The sequence below is a fragment of the Gossypium arboreum genome, chromosome 9, assembly GCF_025698485.1.
Source record: "Gossypium arboreum isolate Shixiya-1 chromosome 9, ASM2569848v2, whole genome shotgun sequence".
In the NCBI taxonomy this organism is placed as follows: Eukaryota; Viridiplantae; Streptophyta; class Magnoliopsida; order Malvales; family Malvaceae; genus Gossypium; species Gossypium arboreum.
Window position 1 is genome coordinate 63260483 of NC_069078.1, and position 24763 is coordinate 63285245.

At 33.7% G+C, this 24763-nt stretch overlaps 4 protein-coding genes across 5 annotated transcripts; 2 read left to right on the forward strand and 2 right to left on the reverse strand.

Annotated features, from left to right (window-relative positions):
- Positions 1-6176: 6176 nt before the first annotated feature.
- Positions 6177-12844, reverse strand: LOC108455085 (uncharacterized). The gene is made up of 2 exons (XM_017753697.1): positions 12296-12844; positions 6177-6428 (listed from the first exon to the last, which is right to left on the reverse strand). Exons 1-2 carry the CDS (start codon positions 12842-12844, stop codon positions 6177-6179), a joined length of 801 nt encoding a protein of 266 aa, XP_017609186.1.
- Positions 12845-15846: 3002 nt separating this feature from the next.
- On the reverse strand, positions 15847-17217 carry LOC108456152 (probable dolichyl-diphosphooligosaccharide--protein glycosyltransferase subunit 3B). Its single transcript, XM_017754750.2, has one exon. It carries the CDS (start codon positions 17093-17095, stop codon positions 16067-16069), a length of 1029 nt encoding a protein of 342 aa, XP_017610239.1. The 5' UTR covers positions 17096-17217; the 3' UTR covers positions 15847-16066.
- A 1346-nt stretch (positions 17218-18563) lies between these two features.
- LOC108454185 (uncharacterized) lies at positions 18564-20662 on the forward strand. The gene is made up of 4 exons (XM_017752558.2): positions 18564-18710; positions 18851-18968; positions 20204-20295; positions 20383-20662. The coding sequence occupies exons 1-4, from the start codon at positions 18695-18697 to the stop codon at positions 20445-20447; spliced, it is 291 nt and encodes a 96-aa protein (XP_017608047.1). The 5' UTR covers positions 18564-18694; the 3' UTR covers positions 20448-20662.
- Positions 20663-20801: 139 nt separating this feature from the next.
- LOC108454184 (cysteine-rich receptor-like protein kinase 26) lies at positions 20802-24179 on the forward strand. Of its 2 annotated transcripts, none has more exons than XM_053018977.1 (8): positions 20802-21232; positions 21399-22236; positions 22353-22481; positions 22581-22720; positions 22826-23036; positions 23146-23383; positions 23506-23656; positions 23738-24179. In XM_053018977.1, the coding sequence occupies exons 2-8, from the start codon at positions 21405-21407 to the stop codon at positions 24083-24085; spliced, it is 2049 nt and encodes a 682-aa protein (XP_052874937.1). In that variant the 5' UTR covers positions 20802-21232; positions 21399-21404; the 3' UTR covers positions 24086-24179. The 2 variants fall into 2 exon arrangements, with proteins under 2 accessions (XP_052874937.1, XP_017608046.1); XM_017752557.2 differs by having other exon boundaries at positions 20802-21144.
- The last annotated feature ends 584 nt before the right edge of the window (positions 24180-24763 follow it).

Below are 24763 nucleotides of genomic sequence, written 5' to 3' on the forward strand. Positions count from 1 at the left end.
TTTCAATAACAAACGAACTGCAGGTAATTCACATCATATCACAACTATTAACTTTGTAAAAGCAAAAACAATACTAAAAACAAACCTCTCATAAATTGATAAAAAGTAACTATATGCATATTTTTATTTATGTTGAACTGACCAATGATGCCATAAAAACCATTTTAAATTACAATTTTTAGTCGCATTGTCTATATTATTATTGTGGTTGTTTGTTTTTAACCATAATGATCTATAGGTTTTGATGGGTAAATGCTATAATCCAGAGGAATCTAAAGACCGCCCCAGATATTTTATTGAGAAAGGTAAAATTGCATTTCACCTCCCAATTTTTTTAGAATTTTTGACCAATTTTTTTAGAATTTTTGAATTACCAAATAATGTAAATCTTACCAACACATTTTTCTTAGCCATTCATGTAAATTTGTAGTTTGATTTGATAAATGTCGAAAAAAATCAACGCATGGTGAAACTTGAAAACCTAGGACACCATAATCTTTAAAACTTAAAATTTATCATTTCAACTAAAATTTCATTTATTTTTTACCTAATTTTTTGTAAATATATATTTTTTATGATATATATTAACTTTAAAATTACTTGTAATTTTTTTATTAAATGAGCAATTTATAGAATAAGGTTAAAATATGTTATTAGTCTTTGCATGTCGACAAAATATGATATTTAGTTCATGTATTTAAAATTTTAAAATTTAAAATTAAGTCCTCCTACTTTTCAATTTAAAACCCTAGTCCATTCATTAAAATCGTAGTATTTTCTCTCAAAATTCATTAATTTGGAATTTTGATTAAGCTGTTATCATATGAAGTTGTATGTGATTGACAAAAAATAAACATGTTAAATTGACAAATGTTAACAGAAACTACTAACGAGGATAATGATTGGAATAAGATTTTAAAATTGAAAAAGTAAGAAGATTGAATTTTTAACTTCTAAAATAGGGATCGAATAACAAATTCTATACAAATGCAAGGACTAACAACAAATTTTAACCATAGAATAATTAGCTACTGTAACCCTTAAACAAACTTGGGTCCAATTCACCCCAAGAATATTTTGGGGTTTGAGAGGTGTGATGAAAATGACAAAGAAGTTGAACAAATCAATTTAAACAACAGATGAGATTGGTGTCGAAGCAAACGAGAGAAGCACGCACCCTTAATTGGGTTTGGCAAAAGTCAATATTATGTACATAATCTAATAATGGCCTGCACTGATCTCATCTCATCTATTTTTGCATTATTTATTCTGTACTCCTTAATATTATTTAATGTCTGAGTTTTCAATGTTCACAAACACTGCCCTATACCTTGAAATTTCCATTTATTTATTTCCTTCAATCTCCATTGTTTTAGCTTCACCAACCGCAGAGGTCATTGTTTATTGTACTTGGTTTAATTTAATTACTTCATATAATTACGTATTTTTTTAAAATGTAAATTAAAATATATTCTAAGTATAAATAATTTTAAAAAATTAAAATTAAATCATTGTATGCTATTCATGTGGGTAATACAAAGATATCCCACATTAGTTGTGTATAGGCTAATGAAAAGGTTTAAATATAGCTTTACTCATTACCTTTTTTGAGTAATTGGGTTAAAGGCGTAACACATTTGTGTTTTTGTTGTGTTTGTATAAGCATTGAACACAACATCAAAATTGAGCATCTATTATTTTAAGCGGGATTGTCATTAACCCTTTCGAATTTTTTTGAGAATTGATCCTAATGTGGTTTTTCCAACCAAATTTTCTGACCACCTTTAAACTTATTTTGATCTTATTTCCCATAAGTTTTAAAAAGAGCAATACCAATTGTGTCCTATCTTCCTCATTCGGGTGTACGGATTTGAAAGCACTGTGTTAACCTCAAGAATGACATCCATTTCCGATTACACTTATCAGGGCGAAATCGCTTCTAAGGCAGTGGTTCTCCACGGTGCAATATTTATTTACTTATTTTCCTTTATTATTTGTACTTGTCAATGCTAACGTCTTTGTTTTGCAGTAGTAATTTTTCAACAATATATTAGTCTAAAACTATATTCAATAATATGATTATAATAAAATTAACAAAGAATAAATACATATACAATTTTATCTAATTACTCTAGAATTTTATATCTATCGGGATAAATCCGCTCTAAAATTAAACATATAGTCTTTATCATTAACGGTTAGTCGTTGGTCATGTATAAATAAATAGTATTAATAAATTATAATACTATGTAATTTAGTTAAAATTATAATAAATAATTTATAATAATTCAATGTAATTTAATTAAATATCAAGAAAATAGCTCTTGTCAATAAAATTTCAAAATTATGAAATTAGTCAAATAACATATAATTATATTTAAAATATATATATATATATATATTAAAATTAAAAACACTATTTTTATTGTATAAAAATAATTTTTAAACTTAAATAATGTATAGGTGTGTTTGGAAAGTTATTGGATAATTAGATTTGAGTGTAATTGTTTGTAGTTACTCATGTAATTACTCAAATTCTCACCCTCCCTCTAAGAATTGGAGAGTGTAATTAGAGTGCTTCAATTACACTCAATTCAGTGAAACTCACTATAACAATGATTACCTAAACTTGTCACATATATGTTATTACAAGCAATTACACTCGAATCCAATTACTAGTGACTTTTCAAACACATCCGTAGCATGTAACGAATCTCTAATAATTATTACTTTTAAATACCCTTTATTTTTATTATGTGATTTAAAAAAGATGTATGAATCATTATTCCGCTTTGAACTATCATTTAGATTCTGCATTGATCCATAAGTTTTAAAATATTCTAATTGAGTCTTCCAAGAACAATATTGTATTAGTCATTCCTTCAACTTAATAGACAATTTAGGCGTTAAATGTCAATTTGAGTCTAACATAGAGTATTGTTAAAACACGTGGATCAAATTGTAAATGCGTTTGCAAACATTACATGAGCAACTTAGATATGACGTGTTAAAAAGAACAAACAATGTCAAAAAAATAATTTAAGAGGGCTATCTTTTAACACGTCAAATCCAAGATGTCTATGTACTAGGTGCATAGATAATACAAGAGCGGTGCCAAAAGGGTAGTCAAGGGCCTTACTCAAATGACAAATTTATAATTAAGTCCCTCCAAAAACTGTAAAGTTACATGTTAATATAATGGTAAATTCAATTATGCTCCCCCCAAACTTATAATACAATTCTGCCTCTTAAAATATTTTTCTAGTTTTGCCTCTTGGATATATGTATTTACAATTTAATACACACATTTTAAATATGTTCCATGCCATATTTGAGCCGACATTTAATGTTTTGAAGTTTTGATACAATATTGATTCTTTGAGAACAACAAGTAGAATGCATTAAAGTTTCGAGACCAATTTAAAATATAAATCATTGTTTTGAAGACATTTGATGAAATTAATCCTAATAAACAAACTTCATCTGTATCCAGTGGTAGATCTAGGGATTAAGTTTTTTCAGAAGGCTTAATTAAAATTTTCAAAAAAAAAAAAGAGTTTAATGAGAAATTTTTAAAAAATTGGGGGTTCTAATTAAATTTTTTAAAAATTTTATGAGAATTAATAAGAATTTCCCAAAATTTTAGGAGAGTTTAATTAAAATTTTTAAAAGAATTAAAAGGCATAATTAGAATTTTCAAAAATTTGGAGGACCTAATTAAAATTTTCAAAAAAAATTCAAGGAAATATTAAATTTTTTTAAAAAATGTTGGGGGTTAGGCGAAGGCCCCCTTTGGCGACCATTACCGTTTGCCCTTTTCTGTTATTAAATTGATTCCTTTGAATAAGTAATTGAAGATGATTTATCCCTATTTCTTAACAAATTAGGGGAAGATTTTTTTTTTTGAAAGTTTCACTATTATAATGTATTATATTCACAAATACAAATATATGTTTAAATAGACTAAATTACCTAAAAAAGCCCATTTCTAAGTAAATTTACGGAAATGGGCCGATTACACCATTATTTATTGAAAAGGGCTGGTTTTTGCAAAACGCGCCTACGTGGCCGCATTTAAGGGGGAAAATTCTAGTAAAGCGGCGTCCACGAGAAGAAAGTTTACTTACGTCGACAAACGCGCTTATGTGGAAGCGTTTTGCTGACGTGGCAAAAAACGCTTCCTCAAGGGCGCGCTTTGCTCCGTGTTTTTATATGTTAGGGATATTTGCATGTTTAGTCCCTAGGGTTTTTTTAGGTTTTTTAAGGTTAGAGTTTTGTATTTAGGTTTTTGTTAAAACAAGTTAGGGTTTATAGTTTTAGTAGTTTTAAAAATAAATCAGATTTAGTGTTATTTTATAAAAATGATTTAAATTAGGGTTTATGATTTTGAAATAGATTAAGCAAATTAGGGTTCTAGGATTTTAAATAAATTAAATTAGGGTTTATGGTTTTAAATAGATTAAGTAAATTAGGGTTCTATGGTTTTAGATAACTTAAATTAGGGTTTAAAATAAATTAAATAGGGTTTATGATTTTTAAATAGATTAAGTAAATTAGGGTTTTGGGTTAAAATTAATTAAATTAGGGTTTATGGTTTTAAAATAGATTAAGTAAATTAGAGTTCTATGGTTTTAGATAAGTTAAATTAGGGTTTTAGATTTTGGGTTAAAAATAATTAAATTAGGGTTTAGTTTTTTTTAAAATAACATTGTGTTAATTTTTTAAACAAAATTTGACTATTTTTACCCTGAAAAAATAATTTTGAGAAGACGTTTTTGAACAAATAGTATCAAAAACGCTTCAAGCAGGATGCACTGTCAGCAAAAATACAGAAAAAAGCTACCACGTGGACGCTTTTTTGCTACAGTAGTTCCTGAAAAAATAATTTTAAGAAGACGTTTCTGAACAAATAGTGTCAAAAATGCTTTAATCAGGATGCACTGTCAGCAAAAATATAAAAAAAAGCTACCACGTGGATGCTCTTTTGCTACAGTAGTTCTTGAAAAAATAATTTTGAGAAGATGTTTCTGAACAAATAATGTCAAAAACGCTTCAATTAGGATGCACTGCCAGCAAAAATATAGAAAAAAGCTACCACGTGGATGCTCTTTTGCTACAGTAGTTCCTGAAAAAATAATTTTAAGAAGACGTTTCTAAACAAATAGTGTCAAAAATGCTTCAATCAGGATGCACTATCAGCAAAAATACAGAAAAAAAAGCTACCACGTAGATGCTCTTTTGCTACAGTAGTTCTTGAAAAAATAATTTTGAGAAGATGTTTCTGAACAAATAATGTCAAAAACGCTTCAATCAGGATGCACTGTCAGCAAAAATATAGAAAAAAGCTACTACGTGGACGCTCTTTTGCTACAGTAGTTCCTGAAAAAATAATTTTGAGAAGACGTTTCTGAATATATAGTGTCAAAAACACTTCAAGCAGGATGCAATATCATCAAAATTTCTGAAAAATGCTCCCACGTGGACGCTCTTTTTCTACAGTAGTTCATGCTTGGCCTTAGGCTATAAACGAGGCAAATATCATTCTCAGGTTGCATAAGTTACAGCAAGAAAAATTAGAGAGGCTAAATAGAATAGAAATTAAAGATGAGTGAACGTATTAGTGTTGTTATTTACTATAATGGTGAGGTTTGTGACACCGAGAACAGTATTGTTTTTTGTATCAAAGAACACAACGCGAATGGATTTTAACCAGAGTATAGATTTTATAGAATTTCGTAAAAGAATTAGGCGCAAAATCTTTAGAATGGCGCCAAGTAGGGTCTTCTATTAAGTATAGTTTTTGTGCTTCGATTGATCCTGTGACATAACTCTTTTGATATCAAAGGTGTTCGTAGTTTTGAGGTGATGGTGCAGACTCATTCGCTAGTGGATTACGAGTTATATGTTCAATTTTCATTGCCAAATGAAACATTTGCGACTTCAACATCAACTAATATTTGAGAGGAATACACGACCCCTAGCCGACACTCCGTTATTGGAAGGCAGAGCACGGAAGCACCAATGTTTGGTGGCAATATGGAAAACACAACATCTGCACGACATTCGGTTAGTGGATGGGACATGCACTTCGGTGGGTCGGTGTTCGATGCTAGAAATACGTATTGAGGAACAACATCAAATTCTAGTGGTTGGTAACCCACATCTGATTGGGGACGTTACGAAACGTCCACAAGAAGAGATGATGTACTCCCTACGACGTCCACTGGCAAGGAGACCTCGTACATTGCAGATGATGGTGGGTTGGATGATGAGTCTGATATGGATCCACCTTGAGAGCCCGGCCCGGATGGTGCAAAAGTTACATTATTTTCTGAATCGAAGCCTATTCCATCTGAACCTGAAGACGTTAAATGGGGTTCAGATGAAGAAGAAGAAGATCCGTGATTCAGGGCGTACTCGCCTCCAGCCTATATGCATAATACCGATATATCGACAGATGATGTGTTGGAGTTTCCAAATCTACCACACAAAATGCATGACCGTACATATTCAACATTGGATTCGGGTGATTTGGAAGTTGGTAAGGAGTTTTCCAGGAAGGATAGTTTTCTTGGTCCTTTGAAACAACATAGCATCAATCACGGGGTTAACTACAACGTGGTTAAATCTAAATTTGAGAAGTTTGAGGCCAAGTGTGCAGTGCAAGACTGTACATGTTCATGGAAAATCATGGCTTCTTTTAGGAAAAAGACAAGCTTGTAGGAGATAAAAAAAGTACAAATGTCCATATACATGTGTTGTCGGTATAGTATCACTAGGTGTTTAAAGTTTTGAATAATAATGTTATTACTTAGTGTTGCATTATTTAATGTACTTCATTGACAGGTGTTTTACAAGATCATCCCAAGATGGATTCAGACATGATAGCTAGCTTAATACGACCGATGTTGAAGGTGGATCCCAAAACTTCTATGTCATGCATAATTACAAGTATTTGTAGCCAATTGAGGTACACGCCCTCTTACCGCATGGCTTGGATAGCTAAGCAGAAGGTGTTATAAAATAAGTATAGTGGGTGGGACGCTTCATATGATGACGTTTGGCAGTGGTGTCAAGTGCTGGAGAGGTACGTCCCAGGTTGCATAACAGACCTTAAAACGGTCCCTGCATACAACAACGACTGATTGCTCCGTGGATGCCAAGTGTTCAAATGTATGTACTAGAGCTTTAAGCAATGTCAGGACGCATTTGTGTATTGCAAGCCATTGGTACAAATTGACTGTACATTTATGTATGGTAAATATACCCATCAGCTATTGTTAGTTGTGGCACAGGATGGCGGTTAGAGAATCCTTCCAATTACGTTTGCAATAACATCGAGGGAGTTAGCTGATGACTGAGATTTCTTTTTTTCTATGTTAAGGAGGCATGATTGCTCCCAATTTGATATCTGCGTTGTATCAGATTGGGGCACTGGAATACTAGCCGCAATTGAGTGACATGGAAGCCTATGGGATCACATACACCATCGGTATTGTCTAAGACATATTGCGTCCAACTACTACGGGCAATATCATTCTACGACTGAATGAAAGCAAGTGACCAATATGGGTATTTAATCTCTATTAATATACTTTCGGTTGTAATAATCAATTTTTTTCTGAATGGAATATTGGTATGTAATTTTCACTATCAACTTACAGGGTACGAGATCAATAAGGACCGTTTTCATGAGATGTTAAGGATTTTGCGTTCAGTTAATGATCAAGGCGCATAGTACTACTGTAACATACCTTTTGAACAATGGACACAAACATACGACAGCGGTATACGATATGGTCATATGACCACAAACCTCGTTGAATGTTTAAATTCTGTTCTAAAAGGAACATGCCATTTGTCGATAACCTCAGTTGTGCGAGAGACATATTTTTGTTTGGTGACATTATTTCCAAAGCAAGCAGTGAGTTATAAATGCCAAATGCAGGAAGGCCATGTATGGTTACGGAAGGTATTGCAAGAAATTAACAAGGCAAATGCGCGGGCCAACACGATGCACACTGTGTGTCACAATCACGACAATCTATGGTTTCATGTAACGAAGTTTGACAGACTGAGCCAATGTATTACTTGCGGACAATATCGTGTACACCTGATAAATAGGACTTGCGACTGTGAGACATTTGATGCACTTTGTTATCTATGCACTAATGCAATTGCAGCTTGTTAGAATCTCCATTTGGATGTCATAAGATATGTTGACGAAGTGTACAAAATAGAAAACATGTACAATGTGTGGAGACACGTATTCCCACTAGTTCTAGATGAACATAAGTGGCCGTCTATATCACTTGCTCCGTTTAAGTTGTTACCGAATAGATAATTGCATCGCAAACCAAAAGGTCAACCTTGCTTGAGTAGAATACGTAATAATATGGATATCCAGGAAAGAACGAACCAACAAAAGTTGTGTGGATGGTGGAGGAACCTAGGTCATACAATTAGATCATGTCCAAACCGAAATGGTTGATAATTGCTGTAATGAAACGATGTTGCATTATTTCTATTCCGCCTTATTCAAAAGAACTTATATTTTATTAAAATTATAAAATAAAAAAAATTAATTTACTATTAAAATATAAAAAATAACTTTTTTTTTATTAAATGAAACAATATAGAAATAGCTTCTACAAATATATTAAAAAATCAATGTATATGCCGGTCAGAATTAGTGCTACATGGGGGTGGACGATGATTACGCACTAGATTCCTCCTTGGTTGCTCTGGCAGGGGTTGTGGTTTCTCCAGCGGGGGTTGTGGTTGCTCCAGTTGTAGGTGTTAAGAGGATGATCCACCTTAATAGAATAAAGATGTGGAGGTGTTTGCATTACCTGCGACAGAGGTGTTTGAATCCTATAAGGCAATTGGGAATGGTAATGAGATGAGTTCCCCGATGGTGCCTCGTGCGACCCATCTGGCGATAATAGCCTATATATCATCGGTTGAGTTTGAGTCATCGAGAAAAGAGATGCATCGGGCCATGCATTCCAACCTGGCATAGGACTAAGAAAAGGAAACATATATGGGTTAGGATACATATAAGGGCTAGGATATGTAGCTGGCATAATCTGAAGGGGATGTGATGTGGTGTTGTCGATTGAGGTATTGAGCTCGGTGATTGTGTGGGTGCTGTTGATGGGCCAGGTGATTGTGTGGCTAATGTTGATGGGCCCGTGCCTTCATCCATTCTCCTTGGATTTAAAGGGCCTTGTCGTTCTCTTTCCACATGGATTTTCCAACGCCTCTGCTCTTGGGACAACAAATATGGCATGCCATGGATCCTAAACCATGGCATGTAATTCGGGGCGCACGCTAACTCCTGGACAATGATCAGTTCGCGATCAGGTATATGATCATATCGGTTTTCCCAAATTTTGATATATTCCGACCAGAATAACTATCAATTCGTATTCGCTTGCCGTAAGTTGATTCTGTGCTGGTCATCGAGCAAATCAGGTTCTTCAAGAATCGGTTGTCGGAATCCAAATTGTCGCAACACTCTATCCGTCTGGTGCATCTCGACAATAGCATAGTTGACCAATGGGACCTTAACATGCCAAATGTTCAGATTTTGAAAGAATTCATCCGAAATTACTGCCCATATTACTAGATCCTCATATGGTGTCCATTGAAACTATATGAACGTGATGAAAATATTAGTTATATACATAATACTAAATATTAAATATGAAATGACTATTTTATGTATATATATTTTATTTATTACTTACTTCACTTCCAACCGTTGGTCTAATAGAAGCCGTATATCTTCAAGAGCAGTAGGTATTCCAATATAACTCACTGGATAGTTCACCTAATTAAATAAATTTTTAGCATATAATTTTATTTTAAATCTATGGAATAATTGTAAAATCAAATAAAAATTTTACCTTGTTATGAGTGGGAATGTATATGGGTGGTTCACTTGAGTACGTAAAAATGGAAAGCGAAACTGAGCCCATGATTGTAGTAGTGATAGGCAACCTCCAATTTTTGCTTTATTTGGTGGCGTCGCCCCACACATCTCTCGGTATAAGGTTGCCAAGACGGAAGACCCCCAACTAAGTTCATTAGCTGTTCTAAAATCAATGAGTTTCAATAGCCACCTCAGACGTACGAGGTTTCGTGACAAGTTCGGCATCAGATAACCTCTAATCATTTCAAGGATGTATGCCCGAGTATATCGTATTCTTTTTAATTCAGTCGAATCATTCCTCGACTCCGGGAATGTGTCTCGTAACCAGCCCATCTCGATCCGACCTTCGTAAATATTATCCGGAATCGCACCCAAAAGACCATAGCATATGGCTCCTCAATCAGCAGATTGAACGGACCCAATGAGTGCGGCCCTATCCACCGGTAATCCTAATTATAACTAGACGTCCTCCAAAGTGATAGTACACTCTCGCATGGAAGATGGAATATGTGCGTCTCCGGTCTCCACCTCTCTATTAACACACTGATGAGTTTTGGGTCCAACTTGTACCCCCGGCCTATATTGGCCGCATGCCAAAAACCCACTTCCCTCAAGTAATTTTCTATCAACGGTGATGGCGGACCAGACATGTTACGAACATAACATTGTAACATCTGATCTACAGCCTGTTATAAAAAATTATAAAATTAAAATTAATTAAAATTACATAAATGAAAAAAATATTAAATAATATTAAAAAATTAAAATTAATTAAAATTACATAAATGAAAAAATATTAAATAATATTCAAAATTTAAAATAAACTGTTACCATTTTCATTTGTTCGATGGAGATATGTTTATGATGGAGATGAATTAATTCTCCGGCCATTGGTAACACGATCAAATATTTTTGAAATTATAAAAAAATAATACTAATTTAGGAAAAAATTAAAGTAAATAATTAATTATAAAGAGTTTTGAGAAATTGAATGAGAAATTTGAGAGTTTTAGGGAGAAATTGTAGAGATTTTTTGCTAAATTGTTAAGAAATTTTGTGTGAAAATAATAGGAGGGGAGGGGGTTTTATACATTTTTTTTACTGTTGGACCCCCCAACGGTCAAAATAATTTAGCCGTTGGGTTTGAAAAAGTGGCAGCAAAGCGTACCCCCAAGGGAGTGTTTTTTGCCACGTCAGCAAAATGCTTCCACGTAAGTGCGTTTTGTTGACGTGGCAAAAAAGCTCCCTTGAGGGCTTGCTTTGCTAGCACTTTCCCCCTTAAACATGGCCACATAGACGCGTTTTGCAAAAAATGACCCTTTCCGATAAATAATGGTGTAATCGGCCCATTTCCGTAAATTTACTTGGAAATGGGCCTTTTTAGGTAATTTAGTTATTTAAATAATTATAATGTAAAATTAAATTAATACAAAGCATAACAGGCAAAAAATAAGAAAAGGACAAAACTCATACATTGCGTACACATATGCTTAGACTAAAGACTCATACTTAACAATTAATTAGGTGGAACTTAAACTTGAGTACTTAAAGATACATAAGGACCCAAAACATATACCTTAATCAACATGCCAACCAATAAAATGAGTAAAATGAGTAAGTTGTGTTTATTTATTTATTTATTTTATGGTTTAACCAATAAAATGGTTTAACCATCTTGTAGCTTTTTTTTTTTGTCATAAGCGGTATCTAAATTATTTTTTTCGCAGGTTGGTATCTTTGTTGGGTGAAACCGTTAAGTCTATTTCAAAAAAAGGCTTAACTTACAAATTGACACCTAAACTATAATTTTTTTCCATTTTGATACCTAAATATTTTTTTTGTCAGGAGTAGTTCCTAAATAATTTTTTTTCCCAAGTTGATACTTTTATTAGTTTAATCGTTAATAAACAGTTAAGTCCATTTAAAAAAAAAGATGAACAATTAAAATGGAAAAAAAAGAGATATAATTTAGGTACCAGTTTATGAATTAAATAAATTTTACGGTTTAAGTAATGTATTAGCTAATGAAAGTATCAACTTAGGAAAAAATAATATAGATAGCAATTTGTAATAGAATTTTTTTTTTAGATATAGTTTAAATACCAATTTATATGTTTTTTTTTTCAACAAATGAGTAGGTTTGGAGATGGGAGTGATTGTTGCTCTAAATAAATGCTTCACCATACTTCAGTTAATACTCAAATTAATATGAGGTTAAGTAAAGATTATTGAAAGCAAAGCACCAATTTATTCCTTTAAATCCGATGACTTTTCAATTCCTTATTAATCCCTAACATAATACATTGAGAAATTCAACTTGAGTATATATAATTATAACCTGATTTTGGACGTACAAACCGAATCAGCTGTCTGGTTTTGGATAAAAACTGTGATATTACAACTGCTACTACTCGAAGCTTTCAACTTGAAGATGTTCAACACATTCACTTTGCCCTGCAACAGTGTCGACGACGTAAAATTGAAAACCCCGGCAAAAAAATCCTTCAAGAAATTATCATCGGCGGCCAACCTATCGGCAAAGATGATTACCGACGCACTAACGTTGTGCTTCGACCGAGGTCGGATCGTGTCCTTTCCGATTGGAGCTTCGGCTACTAAATTCCCATGATAGTTTATGTAAGCGGTAGAGTTATCGTAGTCGAAACCTCCGTAATTTCGATTATCAACAGTCACAGCTAATTCCAACGAAAGGTTTCCTGTTATAGAAGGGAAAACGACCAAACGAAAGCCTTTGAGGGTGACCGATTGAGGGATGATTTTGGGGTCTTTGGGTTTAAAAAGGGTGAATGCTAAAGTAACTAAAACAACCGCGATGACGATGATTAAAATCGCAGTGACTGCACAACAGATCTTCCATTTTCTTTTGACTTTAAACTCTTTTCCCATGATATCAGTTCGGTCTGATTGTGGTTTAAATTGAGGGTTTTATGATGATGATAATGAATTTATGATTTAACAATTTGGCGAGTACTTTGATAACAAGATTTTAAATATATGTGATTGTTTGGTCGTATCGGCTACCATTCGTTTTTTTCTCTAGAGATGAAAGCAATGTGAGATTTTCTTTTTGCTTTTACCTCTGTATGGAGAGGACGGTTAGAATCTTGCTTTTTATCTGTGTTATGCTTTGGATGCTACCGTTTTATGAATAGGATTGGTTGGTCAAATTTATCGGATAAAAAATTGAGTGGAGTATCAATTTAAAAGGAAGAGTTGAATTGATTGCTTCGAATCGGACAATTTGAACTAAATAAAAAAATTAATTGAATTAATTTTTTTTTATTTTCATTTTATATTCTTTTAATAATTTATTTGATTAAACTAGTCGATTCGGTCGAACTAATTAAACAAAAAATTAATGATCTAATTAATTTAACAACTAATATGATTTTGAAAAGTTTACCTGCAATGCCGTGCTTGAATTTTCAAGAAAAAAAATGAGAGGGACTAAGTGAAACAATGGAAATGAATTCAATGTTTGAACCATGAATTTGAGAGTAGATTTGATTTAATCGGAATATTTCTATGTTATGATTTAAAAACATATAATTGATAATCTAATTTTAAGTCTATGTAAACAGAACTTTGATAAGAATATATATGATTCATCATAAAATAATTAAAAATTTAGTTATGTAAAATAATTAAATAAGTCATTTTTATACTATATTTAGAAGTTTTCATAATCTTTCCTTAACCTTTAAATAAGAGAATAAATATACTTCAACATATTTAAATTTATGTTTTTCGCATAAGCAACATTAAATAAGCTTTCTATCAGTAGTTAATAATCTGTTAGAGGCTTCAATGAAAAACTATATTATAGAGATTCACCTGATTGCTAACTTTCAATTAAAGGTTCAATTAATTTGTTTAATTATTTCATAAGTGTTTTTTTAATACTTAGATAATTAAAACTTTAAAGTGTTAATACACGTAAAAGGCTAACCTTAAACCTGAGGGATAAACAATATCAATATGATAAATAATAATGTTTGTTAAAATGTTGTGAACATTAGTCAACGAATAAGAGATATACTATGTTGGAAGCAAACGTTTTAAGAAGTGAGTGACTGAGTGCATACAAATACAATTATCTTTTGGTGAGTTTGAATACATTGGATTGTAAGAGTTGTATTGAGAAGTTTGTATAATGAAATTCATTTTTTATAAGAACCCTGCAGATGTAAGTTTGAGTAATTATTTAATATTTTTAACTGTCACGCTCTATTGCCAAACCATACTGCAACAACATTAGTTTCGCCAATTCATAAGCCAAACGTTTTCAGTTGATATCAAAAGCCTATCACCTAGGCGAGTTCCTTAAGTTATAAAGGCAGTGAAGGAAGGGGGTTGGGTATCACATCCATATTTACTGATTGGAGCAGCCAATTATGACTATTGGAAAATCAGGATTAGTGCTATCGATGAAAGGGCCTAAAAAGCTGTTATGAATGGTTGGAAAAGACTTGTTACCACCAATGAAGATGGGACAACTCCTAAGGTTGAAGATCTGATATACTATAGAGGAGGAAAAGACAACCATCTTTAATTTAATCTTCAATAGGGATGATATTGACCAGTTCAAAATGAGATCAATGCGTGAGTCAACCAGGGAGATTTGGACAATTCTTAAGAACCAACATGAAGGGAAATGCTTCTATTCGCATATCCAACTTTTAACTCATCACTACCAGGTTTGGAACTTGAAAATGAATGAAGATTTTTTAAGTTTTATGAGAAGCATTACATTTTGGTGAACAATTTTAATAGATGAAATTGATGCGCAAAGAACTTCGATCTCTTCCTAAAAGATTTTCTATAAAGGTAACTGTAATTGAGAAAACCAAAGACATACATCACCGCTCTAAAGTTTGATGAACTCATTGGACCATTTAGAACATCTGAGATGCATTTGAAAGAATCCAAAAAGGAAGTGATACACCCCATAGAAGAACTAGTATAAAAATAGGCTCCCCAGACAAAAATTTCAACTGTACATTCAAGTTTTCCAAGAAAAGATATACAACCCAAAAGATTGAAAGAATGTTAACAAGAATAAAGGAAAAGTCTTGTTGAAAAAAGAGACGTCTCCAAAAAAAAAAAAAAAAGAGAATTCAATGCCATAAATGTGAAGGGTTTGACTATATCCAATCTGTGTGTGCTAACACTTTAAAGAAGCAAAAGTAATCCTTCACAATCACCTAAAGTGATGAGAAATATGAAAGTGAAGATACTAATAATGATGAAGAAAAGGATAATAGTAAGCTAAAGAACATTGAATCTTGTGTTCTGAAACGCTTTCCAATGATCAAGTCAACTAGCAAAGGTAGTATTGATATGGAGGAGGAAGTAAAGAACTTGAGTTGGTAAAGAGTTGGAAGTCTAGAAAGTGAATGAGATGTGTATCTAGGGTTTTTATACCATGTCTTTAAATTGTTTGAGGCTGCCCAGATCATGCTAGTATATTCATTGGCTAGTTTGTTGGCCATACAATCTAGATTTCTCAAAGTACAACTGATCCTTAATAGTTGCTTAGAGTATCAGGTGGCTTGCCCTAGTCCATAGCTAAATTATGGTAGATACTTGTTGTGAGCTTTTCTTTAAATTATAGCTTGTTTTAGTATTGGGTTGTGCTTAACAGAGTGTAATAAGTTACTAACGGATTCTTGTCATGTTGTCAGACTAGTTATGAAGGATAAAAAGGAGTAAAATGACAAGTATATTAAGTTAATAATTAATCTACAAAGAAACAAAATGGTTATGAATTTTAACCATAATTATAAAAATGTTTCAAAGAAACTATCAAAGCAAAACATGTAAAACAAAGAATCTAAGATAAATTTAAGAACTGTTGCAGTGAAAAGAACACACATAAATGTGGACCATTATATTCCAATCAACACCTGAAAATCTAATAGTAAATTGATTTTCCAGGAAAAAAGATGTCAACTTGTAACAAAACAATGTTCTACAAGGCCAACATTATGTTATTTAAACATCTAAAATTGATAACAAATTCTAAACTAAATTCTCCAAATGTCACAAAAACCATAATTCACCTCATAGTAGTCGAGGAAACAAACAAAGGTGATGATGACGACCTTTTTAATTCCATCTGGAAGGCCAGAATCCATGAATCGCATACCCTGTTTTCCAATTGTCCAAGAAAATCACTTGCTTTACAGCCCAAAAAGATACGAAAATCGAAAACAGCATTCCTATACGCTTGGTCTTTAAATCCTTAACATAAACAAGGACATGGGTAACCACTGCAAGCAACAATCCCACAATTGTATAAAGAAAACCCACCATGAATCCTTCCAATCCAAGCTGTATCCCTGTTCCTCGGTAAAAGAAAATCAATTTGTTTGGATCCTCCCTGTCCATCAAAAACATGGGCATTTTCCTTATTATAATATGCATTGCCCCCGAGACGCTGAAGAAATAAACGAAGATGGCACCGGAAAGCCAAATTCTTGGATTGTGAAACATGGTTTCGCCGGCGACGATCTTTCTAGCGGCGAAAGGGGACCAAATCAACAAAAACCCAATGATCAGAACCATTTGCTTCTTCGAAATGATGGGTGGATGATGGATTGGACCCACGGTGAGTTGAGTCCTGGACTCGATGAACTCGACGAGCGACTCCGTCAGTCGGGTGAAACCGCTCTGTTCCATTTGTTCTGTGTCGTCTTTCAAGGATTCCGCATCGGGGCCGACGAGGTAGATGTTGGGAAGGGCATTGACGTCGAAGAGTTTGAACGAGGATTGGGATTCACGGAACTCGAGGTCACAGAAGAACAACTTGGTGTTGGAACCGTTGTGGTTGGCGATGAAAGAAGAGGCAACGAGGGCGAAGTCGTGGACGAGCACAGGGAGGCGGAGGTCGGATTTGTCGTGTAATAGGATGGCGTCGAAGAAGATGAGGAGGGAGTAAGGACGAGGGGTTTTTGTGGAAGTGATGAATTTCGAGACGGTTCGATCGTCTAAGTGGATAACACCCGATTCTGATTGCGATTGAAGGGTTAAAAGATCGGCTACAAGCTCCGATTCCGCTCCAGCTTTTGAAATTTCAAGGAAGCGAGAAATGGAAACGAACGATAGTATGAAGAGATGAATATAAGAAATCGCCATTTTGGGGGAGAGGAGTTTCTTGGAGACGTTTGGTTTACGAAGAAGAGAGTTTGGGTTCTACATTCAATTGCTGCATGCAACTGGTTTGTTGGAGAGAAGATTGGGTGAATCTATCTAGGAGTTCCTCTATTATAGAAATTTGATCAAATTAGTTATTTTACTATTAAATATATCAATTTAGTCCTTATATTATTAAAAAAATTAAATAAAACTAAGTTAGAATAGTTTGAAAAATATCATTTATCGATAAATGAAATATTTTATAATGTAGTTTAAAAAATATTCAGCCAAAACAGCTCCTATATAAGAAGCGAGGTATTGTAATGTAGTTAAAGAATTCATCTTTCGGTAACACAATAGTATATATAATTATGCTGAAAAAAATTATTAATATAAATTTTATTATCATATATATATAAAGATATTTTGAAAAAATATCGAATTTATTAAATTGGGACTGGATCCGAATTGGTTGGGTTTGAATTTTTTGCCAGCCCTAATCTAAAGATGTTTAAAGAAAGAAATAGCATTTGACGATAAAATTGACTGCTAAATTTACAAATAACTTGCTTGGAAGAATAATTTAGGGTTTTTTTTATCTATATAATATAAAATAATAATAAAAATACTAAAATGGTACTAAGGCCAAGTTATTGAGGGAAATGGTATGGGCAGGGTGGTGCCACCTATGGCAGAGGCGTGACCACCTTGCTACCTGACATAAACAGTTGAAAAAAAAAATTTAATCTGAAAAAAAATTGAAAAAAATAAAATAAAATACTGATCTTACCTCTGTCAGAGGCGGCACTGGTCTTGCCTTTGCCAGAGGCGGCACCAGTTGGTGACTGGTCTTTACCCTTTTTTTTCCTTCTTTTCCTTCTTTCCCTCCCTCTTCTTTTCCTTCTATTTTTCTTTTTCTTTTTCTTTTTTCTTCCCTTCCCTCACGTCTGGTTGCTCCTTCTTCTTCTTCTCTTCTTTCTTTTCTCTCTTTTATTCCCCAAATGAGCTAGGGGACCATAATATATGGTCCCAAATAAAGAAGAAGCCAAAACCCCAAAACCCCTGTGATTGAAAAGTCACATCATGGTGTTGCCGGTGGCAGTGGCACCAGCGGTGCCGCCACTGGCACTGGCACCATCGGTGCTGCCTGTGGCAGGCCCACCACCAGTTTGCAACCTTTTTTTTTTTCGTTTCAGCTTTCTTTTTCAGTTTTTTTCAGCTTTATACTGTTTTTCTTTTTTTTTAATTGTTTTGTGTCAGATACCAAGGTGGTGCCGCCTCTGGCGGTGGCGTGACCACCCTGGTCACACCATTTTCATATTTAAATTTTAAGTTGTATTATTTAAGTTTTTTTTTTAATACCATATAGGTAAAAAACCCAATAATTTAGTTTTTGAAGATTTAATTGGAAAGCTTTAAAGTTTAGGGATTAATTTAAAATTTGATCCATATTTTAGGGACTTTATATGGATTTAACCCGTATTTTCAACAACAAAACAAATACATAAATGCCTTCTATTCGAGACGGCCCAAGGGAATTCTAAGGGCTCCGATCTGTGAAAAAGGGGAAAAGTTGCAGAGCAAAAGAAAAGAACTCCAATGGTGTGCGAGAAGTGTAAGTTTTCTTTTTATTTATTTATTCTTCACTTTTAATTGAGATGTTTTCGATTAATTGGCGTTGATTGTGATATCATTAATCTGAAAAAAGTGTAAAGAAAAAAAAAAACTTACGGATTTGATTAATTTAATTTGTAGGTCAAAAGAAGCTGTCGAAGGTGATCGTGCCGGATAAGTGGAAGGAAGGTGCCAGCAACACAAACGAAAGCGGTGGCCGGAAAATTAACGAGAATAAACTCCTCTCTAAAAAGCGAAGGTATTTGTGCTTTACTCTATCGGTTTTTAGTTTTTTTTTTAATTTATTAATTGCAATTCGTGATCAAATTTTAGATCTTCTTTACAATATTTTTCTTAAAAAGTTGATTTCCCTGTCTGTTTTTCCTCGTAGCAATAGTTTGTTGATCAGTTGATTTCTTGGCTTGATGATTGCTGTAAATTACAATTAATTCTTCCATGTCTGGGATTTAGTTCTTAATGTTGAATTGAAACTCTTATAGTACTAATTAGTATATACGCAATTTTGCATGTGTGGCGGTAACCCGTTGGGAATATGATTTAATTAGAGTGCTAGTTTTCTGGGTTTAAGCTGAAGGTAATGGTTGAAAACATAACTTAGGGCTTAGGTCTGAGCTGCAAAATTTTCTCTTTGTTCCTTGTCTTTTAAGTTATTAGTAGTGTTTGGGAACATAGATTTCAAAACTTTGATTTGGGTTTAAAAATAGTGCAAATTTTGTAATTATCAACACTTACAAAGGTAACATTCATGATTATTTCCGAAATCACTGCATTTGTTGGATGCCTATTTAGTTGTGAATTTAAAATTTCTATAGTATTTATGAGTCTCAGGAATTTGTGTTTTTATACCTTTCAAATATAAGATCATATCAAATTGCAACTAATTTATTCATAATGTATACATTTCATTCATACAGTTTATATATCATCAGAATTTCAAATTTATGTTTCTCAAATGTAACATTAAAAGAATGCTGATTATCCGTGCAATGCTCTTAGGTCTAGTTTTGAATTTTATCCCTGTACTTCATGAAAACTGAGAAGTTGGTCCCTCTACTTTAGTTTGTTGTATTTTGGTCCTTGTATTCTGTGGAAATGAGAAGTTAGTCCAATTAGATAATTTTGCTAAACCTTGTCATTAAATTGCTGACTTGCAATTCAACAATTTATATGTGAAGAATTAATAAAAATCAGTAGTTCAACAATTTATATGCTACAAATTAACAAAAATAGCAGTTTAAGTTCATGTGTTTGCCAACAATTGGACTAACTTCCCAGTTTTTGTGTAAAAGCACAAGGATCAAAATCTGACAAATTAGAGGGATTAACTTTTCTGTTTCCGTAAAATAGAGATGCAATTCATAATTAGACCAATGCACTTACATGGTCAATTACACTTTTTTGTCTTCTATGTATGAATCTGGATTCCATTTTTCATGTTCCATTATTTTTTATTTGGTAATTTGCTCCTTGCAGGTGGACTCCTTATGGAAATACTAAGTGCATCATTTGCAAGCAGCAAGTGCACCAAGACGGCAAGTATTGTCACACTTGTGCTTATTCCAAAGGTATGACGGTTTGGTGTTGCTATATCTTGCCATTTGATTGATTTTGTGATTCAATTTTGTAACATCGGATACATGTGTGTTCTATAGGTGTATGTGCGATGTGTGGCAAGCAAGTGCTCGACACCAAGCTTTACAAGCAGAGCAATGTATAATAAGGAAGGGGCATTAGCTGTTCTTCAAGTAGATACCTTAGTTGCTCGTTGTCATTGACAACACATGAACATGATCGCGAAGGCTGTATAAGATTGTCAATGTTAATGTTTATCTTGCATACTCACCGGTCATCTTTCTGGTCATTTGTATTTCATTTCTTTCCATGATTTTTACTAGCAAACGGAACCCTTTTAATTTACTATGCTATTAATCATGTCTATAGCTGGAGTAACTATGGCGGTAATAACAACTCGACACGTTTCCAAAGGAAACGAGAGAATAATGAGTAGGCTTGAGTGTGTATATATTCTCTTGTCTCAAGTCTTTGAATCGGATTTGTCGGTCGGACCGGGAATCAATTGGGGTACCTCTTTGGCGAGGGATTTTGAACCAGTTGATTTGGGCAAAAAATCAGTTGAATCGAGTGAATAGGATTTTGATTTTATTTTTAGAAATTTTAATGATTTATTTAATCGAATTGGTTGGACCAATTAAATCGATCAAATCGGTTGAATCTATGAAACTATGGTCTGATTGGTTCGACCATCGAATTGGTTTTGGAAACCTACCAGTGTCCAAAAGTAGTTAGCTTTGTCTTCTTTCAGATGATTGGTGTATGTTAGTTACTTACACCAATTGTTTTCTTCATTTCAGTTGAACAAACGAGTGGAGAATATTTAAAGCGTATTTTTAAAGGTCAGGCAATTGACTTTGACTTGTTTATTTCAATCTTGCCCCCAGTCCACAACTTTGCAGGACTTGCTTAGAAATTTTTGCATGATCAGTTAAGTCTGCTTCAAGCATGTACTTCAATCATCCTTAAAAAACACTGACAGCTTAATCTACCAATATCGGAATCATGAAGGTTTTAAGCATTCAACGCCGTGACAGGAGCATTCATCATTTTAATATACTCTGAAAATCATACATTAAGCTTTGCATATCTGCAGGGAATCATGGGAATGGATCTTTCATTGCAGTTTTTGTTCTCTTCTTTAGTTACAGCGTCCCTTGTTACTCTTACCGTTGCTCAACAACAGCGTCTATACCTAGACCACTCTTGTTCAGAGTCAGGTGGTAACTTCACCAGAAACAGCACTTATGAGACCAACCTCAATCACTTGCTTTCGTCTTTCTTCCGCAACACAACACATGAAAACGGCTTCTACAATTTTTCATCAGGCCAAGGCTCCGAGATGGCAAACGCAATTGCACTTTGCAGAGGAGATGCGAGCTCAAGTGATTGCTTCAACTGCATCAATAGCGCAAACGCTGAGCTCAGAGATCGCTGCCCTAACCAAAGAGAGGCGATTATATGGTATGACTATTGCATGTTCCGCTACACAAATCACTCCATCCTTGGTAACATGGAAATCAACCCTATTTTCTACATGTGGAATGAAAATAACGTGAGGAATGTAGCTGCTTTTAGTCAGGCGTTGGGTTCTTTATTGAACAACCTAACAAATACGGCTTCATCGGGGACTTCGCTTGGAAAGTTTGCAACTGGAAACACACGAGTTGGACCTTCCCAAACAATATATGCGCTTCTTCAATGCACTCCCGATGTCAAACAGATTGATTGCAGCTCTTGCTTGTCTCAGGCCATTGGACTTATCCCGAAATGCTGTAACGGAAAACAAGGAGGCAGGGTAGGTATGGCTGGTTGTAATATTAGGTTTGACATTGAACGATTCTATAATCTTACTGCTGCTGATAGTGGTACAATGCCAACACCAGCATCCTCACCCTCATATTCCCCGCCATCAAACAATACAACAACAACAGGTAACGCTTTCTCAAGAGTATTCAGATACTTTCATATCCTGTTTGCTTATGCAATTGGGGAGATCCAAACTTAATTATTTCTTCATTCATAAAGGAAACACCTTGAAATTTTGCAGGAAATAAGAGTAATTCATCTCAAACTACTATTATCGTATCTGTATCTACTGTTTCTTTTGTTCTACTTCTAATTTCCAGCTGCGTCTTCATCATTTCAAGGTTGAGGAAGCCAAAGCTGAAACCTCAAAGTAAGTAGAAGTGTCAATTTATTGATTTTCTTTCTTTTGAAACGTTGTGACTGAATCTACAATTTACTTGTTTTTGTTTCATTTTTTACACCTCTGAAGAGCATGAAGCAACTGAAGCAGTGGATGAACTCATAACTGAAGAGTCTTTACAATATGATTTAAACACCATTAGAGCTGCAACAGATCACTTTTCTGATGCAAATAAGCTTGGGCAAGGTGGATTTGGAGCAGTTTATAAGGTAATACGTTAGAATTAAAAAAAAAAAAAGGTATTGCACCAAATCATAAGTTCAATTAGCATATACTTACACACATATATATTATTCATTCTGATATCTTGTCAGGGCACACTTGCTGGTGGAAAATTAATAGCAGTGAAAAGGTTATCTTCAGATTCTAGACAAGGAGACTTTGAATTCAAAAACGAGGTTCAGTTAATGGCCAATCTTCAGCACAGGAATTTGGTTAGGCTTCAAGGTTTCTGCCTTGAAGGAAAAGAAAGGCTTCTCATCTATGAGTTTGTGCCTAATGGAAGTTTGGATAAATTCTTATTTGGTATGATATGTCAGTGTATTAATGTATTATAGAATCTCTGCTACAAAGCTAAACACCAGCAACCATTTTTATTTCATTAATTCAAATTTGTACATTTATGGTGATGTAGATCCAGTTAAGAAAGCGTATTTGGATTGGGAAAGACGATACAAAATCATAGGAGGTGTTGCTCGCGGACTTCTCTACCTTCATCAAGATTCTCGACTAAGAATTATTCATCGAGATCTCAAAGCTGGCAATATATTGTTAGATGCAGAGATGACGCCCAAAATTGCAGATTTTGGCACGGCAAGATTGTGTGCTGTGGATCAAACTCAAGGTGCTACCAGTAGAATTGTGGGAACATAGTAAGTACTCCAAAATAAATTTTTGATTGATGATTGGTAATTATTGTCACTCAGCATAACATAATCAGGACGATTCAAAAAAAGAAAAGTACTTAATTTTTCTTATATCGATTGCCTTGTAGTGGATACATGGCCCCTGAATATGCAATGCATGGGCAATTTTCTGTTAAATCAGATGTTTTTAGTTTCGGTGTATTGATTTTGGAGATTTTAAGTGGTCAAAAGAACAAGGTTTTTCAAAATGGGGGTGATACAGAACATCTTCTAAACTTTGTAAGTATCCAAATCTTCTGCATATTATGATGCTTTAAAAGAATGTCGAGTTTATCACTTCGCACGACTTAAACCTTACAGGCATGGAGAAATTGGGAGGCTGGGACAGCATTTGATCTTGTAGACTCCAGTTTGAGGGATGGATCAAGAAGTGAGCTAATGAGATGCATCCACATTGGGCTGCTTTGTGTTCAAGAAAAAGTAGCTCGGAGACCAAACATGGGTGCAGTTGTTCTAATGCTTACTAGCTACTCTGTCACTCTCCCACTCCCCTCAGAGCCTGCATTTTTTATGCACAGCAAAGCTCAATCGGAGGTGCAGCGGTCGCAGGACTTAAATTCAGGGACAACAATATCAAGTCGATCTGGAAATGAAGTTGCTGTAGCCTCAGAAAATGAATTATCCATTACCGAGCTGTATCCAAGATAGCAATTTGGTCATTTGTACGTATTTTGTGTGTTAAAATTCAGCCTCATTATCATTCTTGATTGTAATAAAATTCAGATTTTTCATTCATAGAAAAGAGTACAAGGTTGAAGTTTCATATCCATCTTCTTTCACCACTCCCATGTCAATAAGCTACTCTCTTTAGATTCTTCACCATTTGCAAAAGAGAACATTATTGAAAAGTTTTCCAATAACTATAAATAAAAGGGTGTAAATAATAAAAAGTCATCACTTTTGGTTATTAAAAAGAATTATCAAATAATTATAACTATTTGAATAATTGTATACTATTTGAATAATTGTATCTTTTACTTTAATAATTATATATATTTAAAAGATTAGTTGAATATTTATGTCTCTTTTAAATATGTTATTATTCAAAAAGGTACCTATTGGAAGTTATGTCTCTATAGAGAGACATAAGAATTTCTATAGATAGGAGTGGGAATTCATTTGAAAAATATACCAAAAAGTTCTTTTTATTATCTAAAGAATTATTGCAGAAATTTTTCATAGAAATTAATTTTATTGGTATACTTTACTTAGTGCTTAGTGGACTATTTTTGTGAGTGCAAAACACAAATAATTATTAAGCTTCATTGTATCCTCGAAGTTCATTTGCTTGAAATTCATTTGCATACCGAGTATGGATAGAGCGAA

What these genes read in the sequence shown, in the direction of transcription:
- LOC108455085 (XM_017753697.1), bottom strand. Translation starts at nt 12,844, where the DNA reads ATGGGAAAAGAGTTTAAAGTCAAAAGAAAATGGAAGATCTGTTGTGCA. An exon ending in AAAACCAGACAGCTGATTCG is followed by an intron (nt 6,429 to 12,295) that starts GTTTGTACGTCC and finishes TTATGCATATAG; the next exon opens with GCTGGAGGCGAGTACGCCCT.
- LOC108456152 (XM_017754750.2), bottom strand. Translation starts at nt 17,095, where the DNA reads ATGGCGATTTCTTATATTCATCTCTTCATACTATCGTTCGTTTCCATT.
- LOC108454185 (XM_017752558.2), top strand. An exon ending in CTCCTCTCTAAAAAGCGAAG is followed by an intron (nt 18,969 to 20,203) that starts GTATTTGTGCTT and finishes TGCTCCTTGCAG; the next exon opens with GTGGACTCCTTATGGAAATA. An exon ending in CACTTGTGCTTATTCCAAAG is followed by an intron (nt 20,296 to 20,382) that starts GTATGACGGTTT and finishes TGTGTTCTATAG; the next exon opens with GTGTATGTGCGATGTGTGGC.
- LOC108454184 (XM_053018977.1), top strand. Translation starts at nt 21,405, where the DNA reads ATGGGAATGGATCTTTCATTGCAGTTTTTGTTCTCTTCTTTAGTTACA. An exon ending in AAACAATACAACAACAACAG is followed by an intron (nt 22,237 to 22,352) that starts GTAACGCTTTCT and finishes GAAATTTTGCAG; the next exon opens with GAAATAAGAGTAATTCATCT. An exon ending in TTTGGATAAATTCTTATTTG is followed by an intron (nt 23,037 to 23,145) that starts GTATGATATGTC and finishes ATGGTGATGTAG; the next exon opens with ATCCAGTTAAGAAAGCGTAT.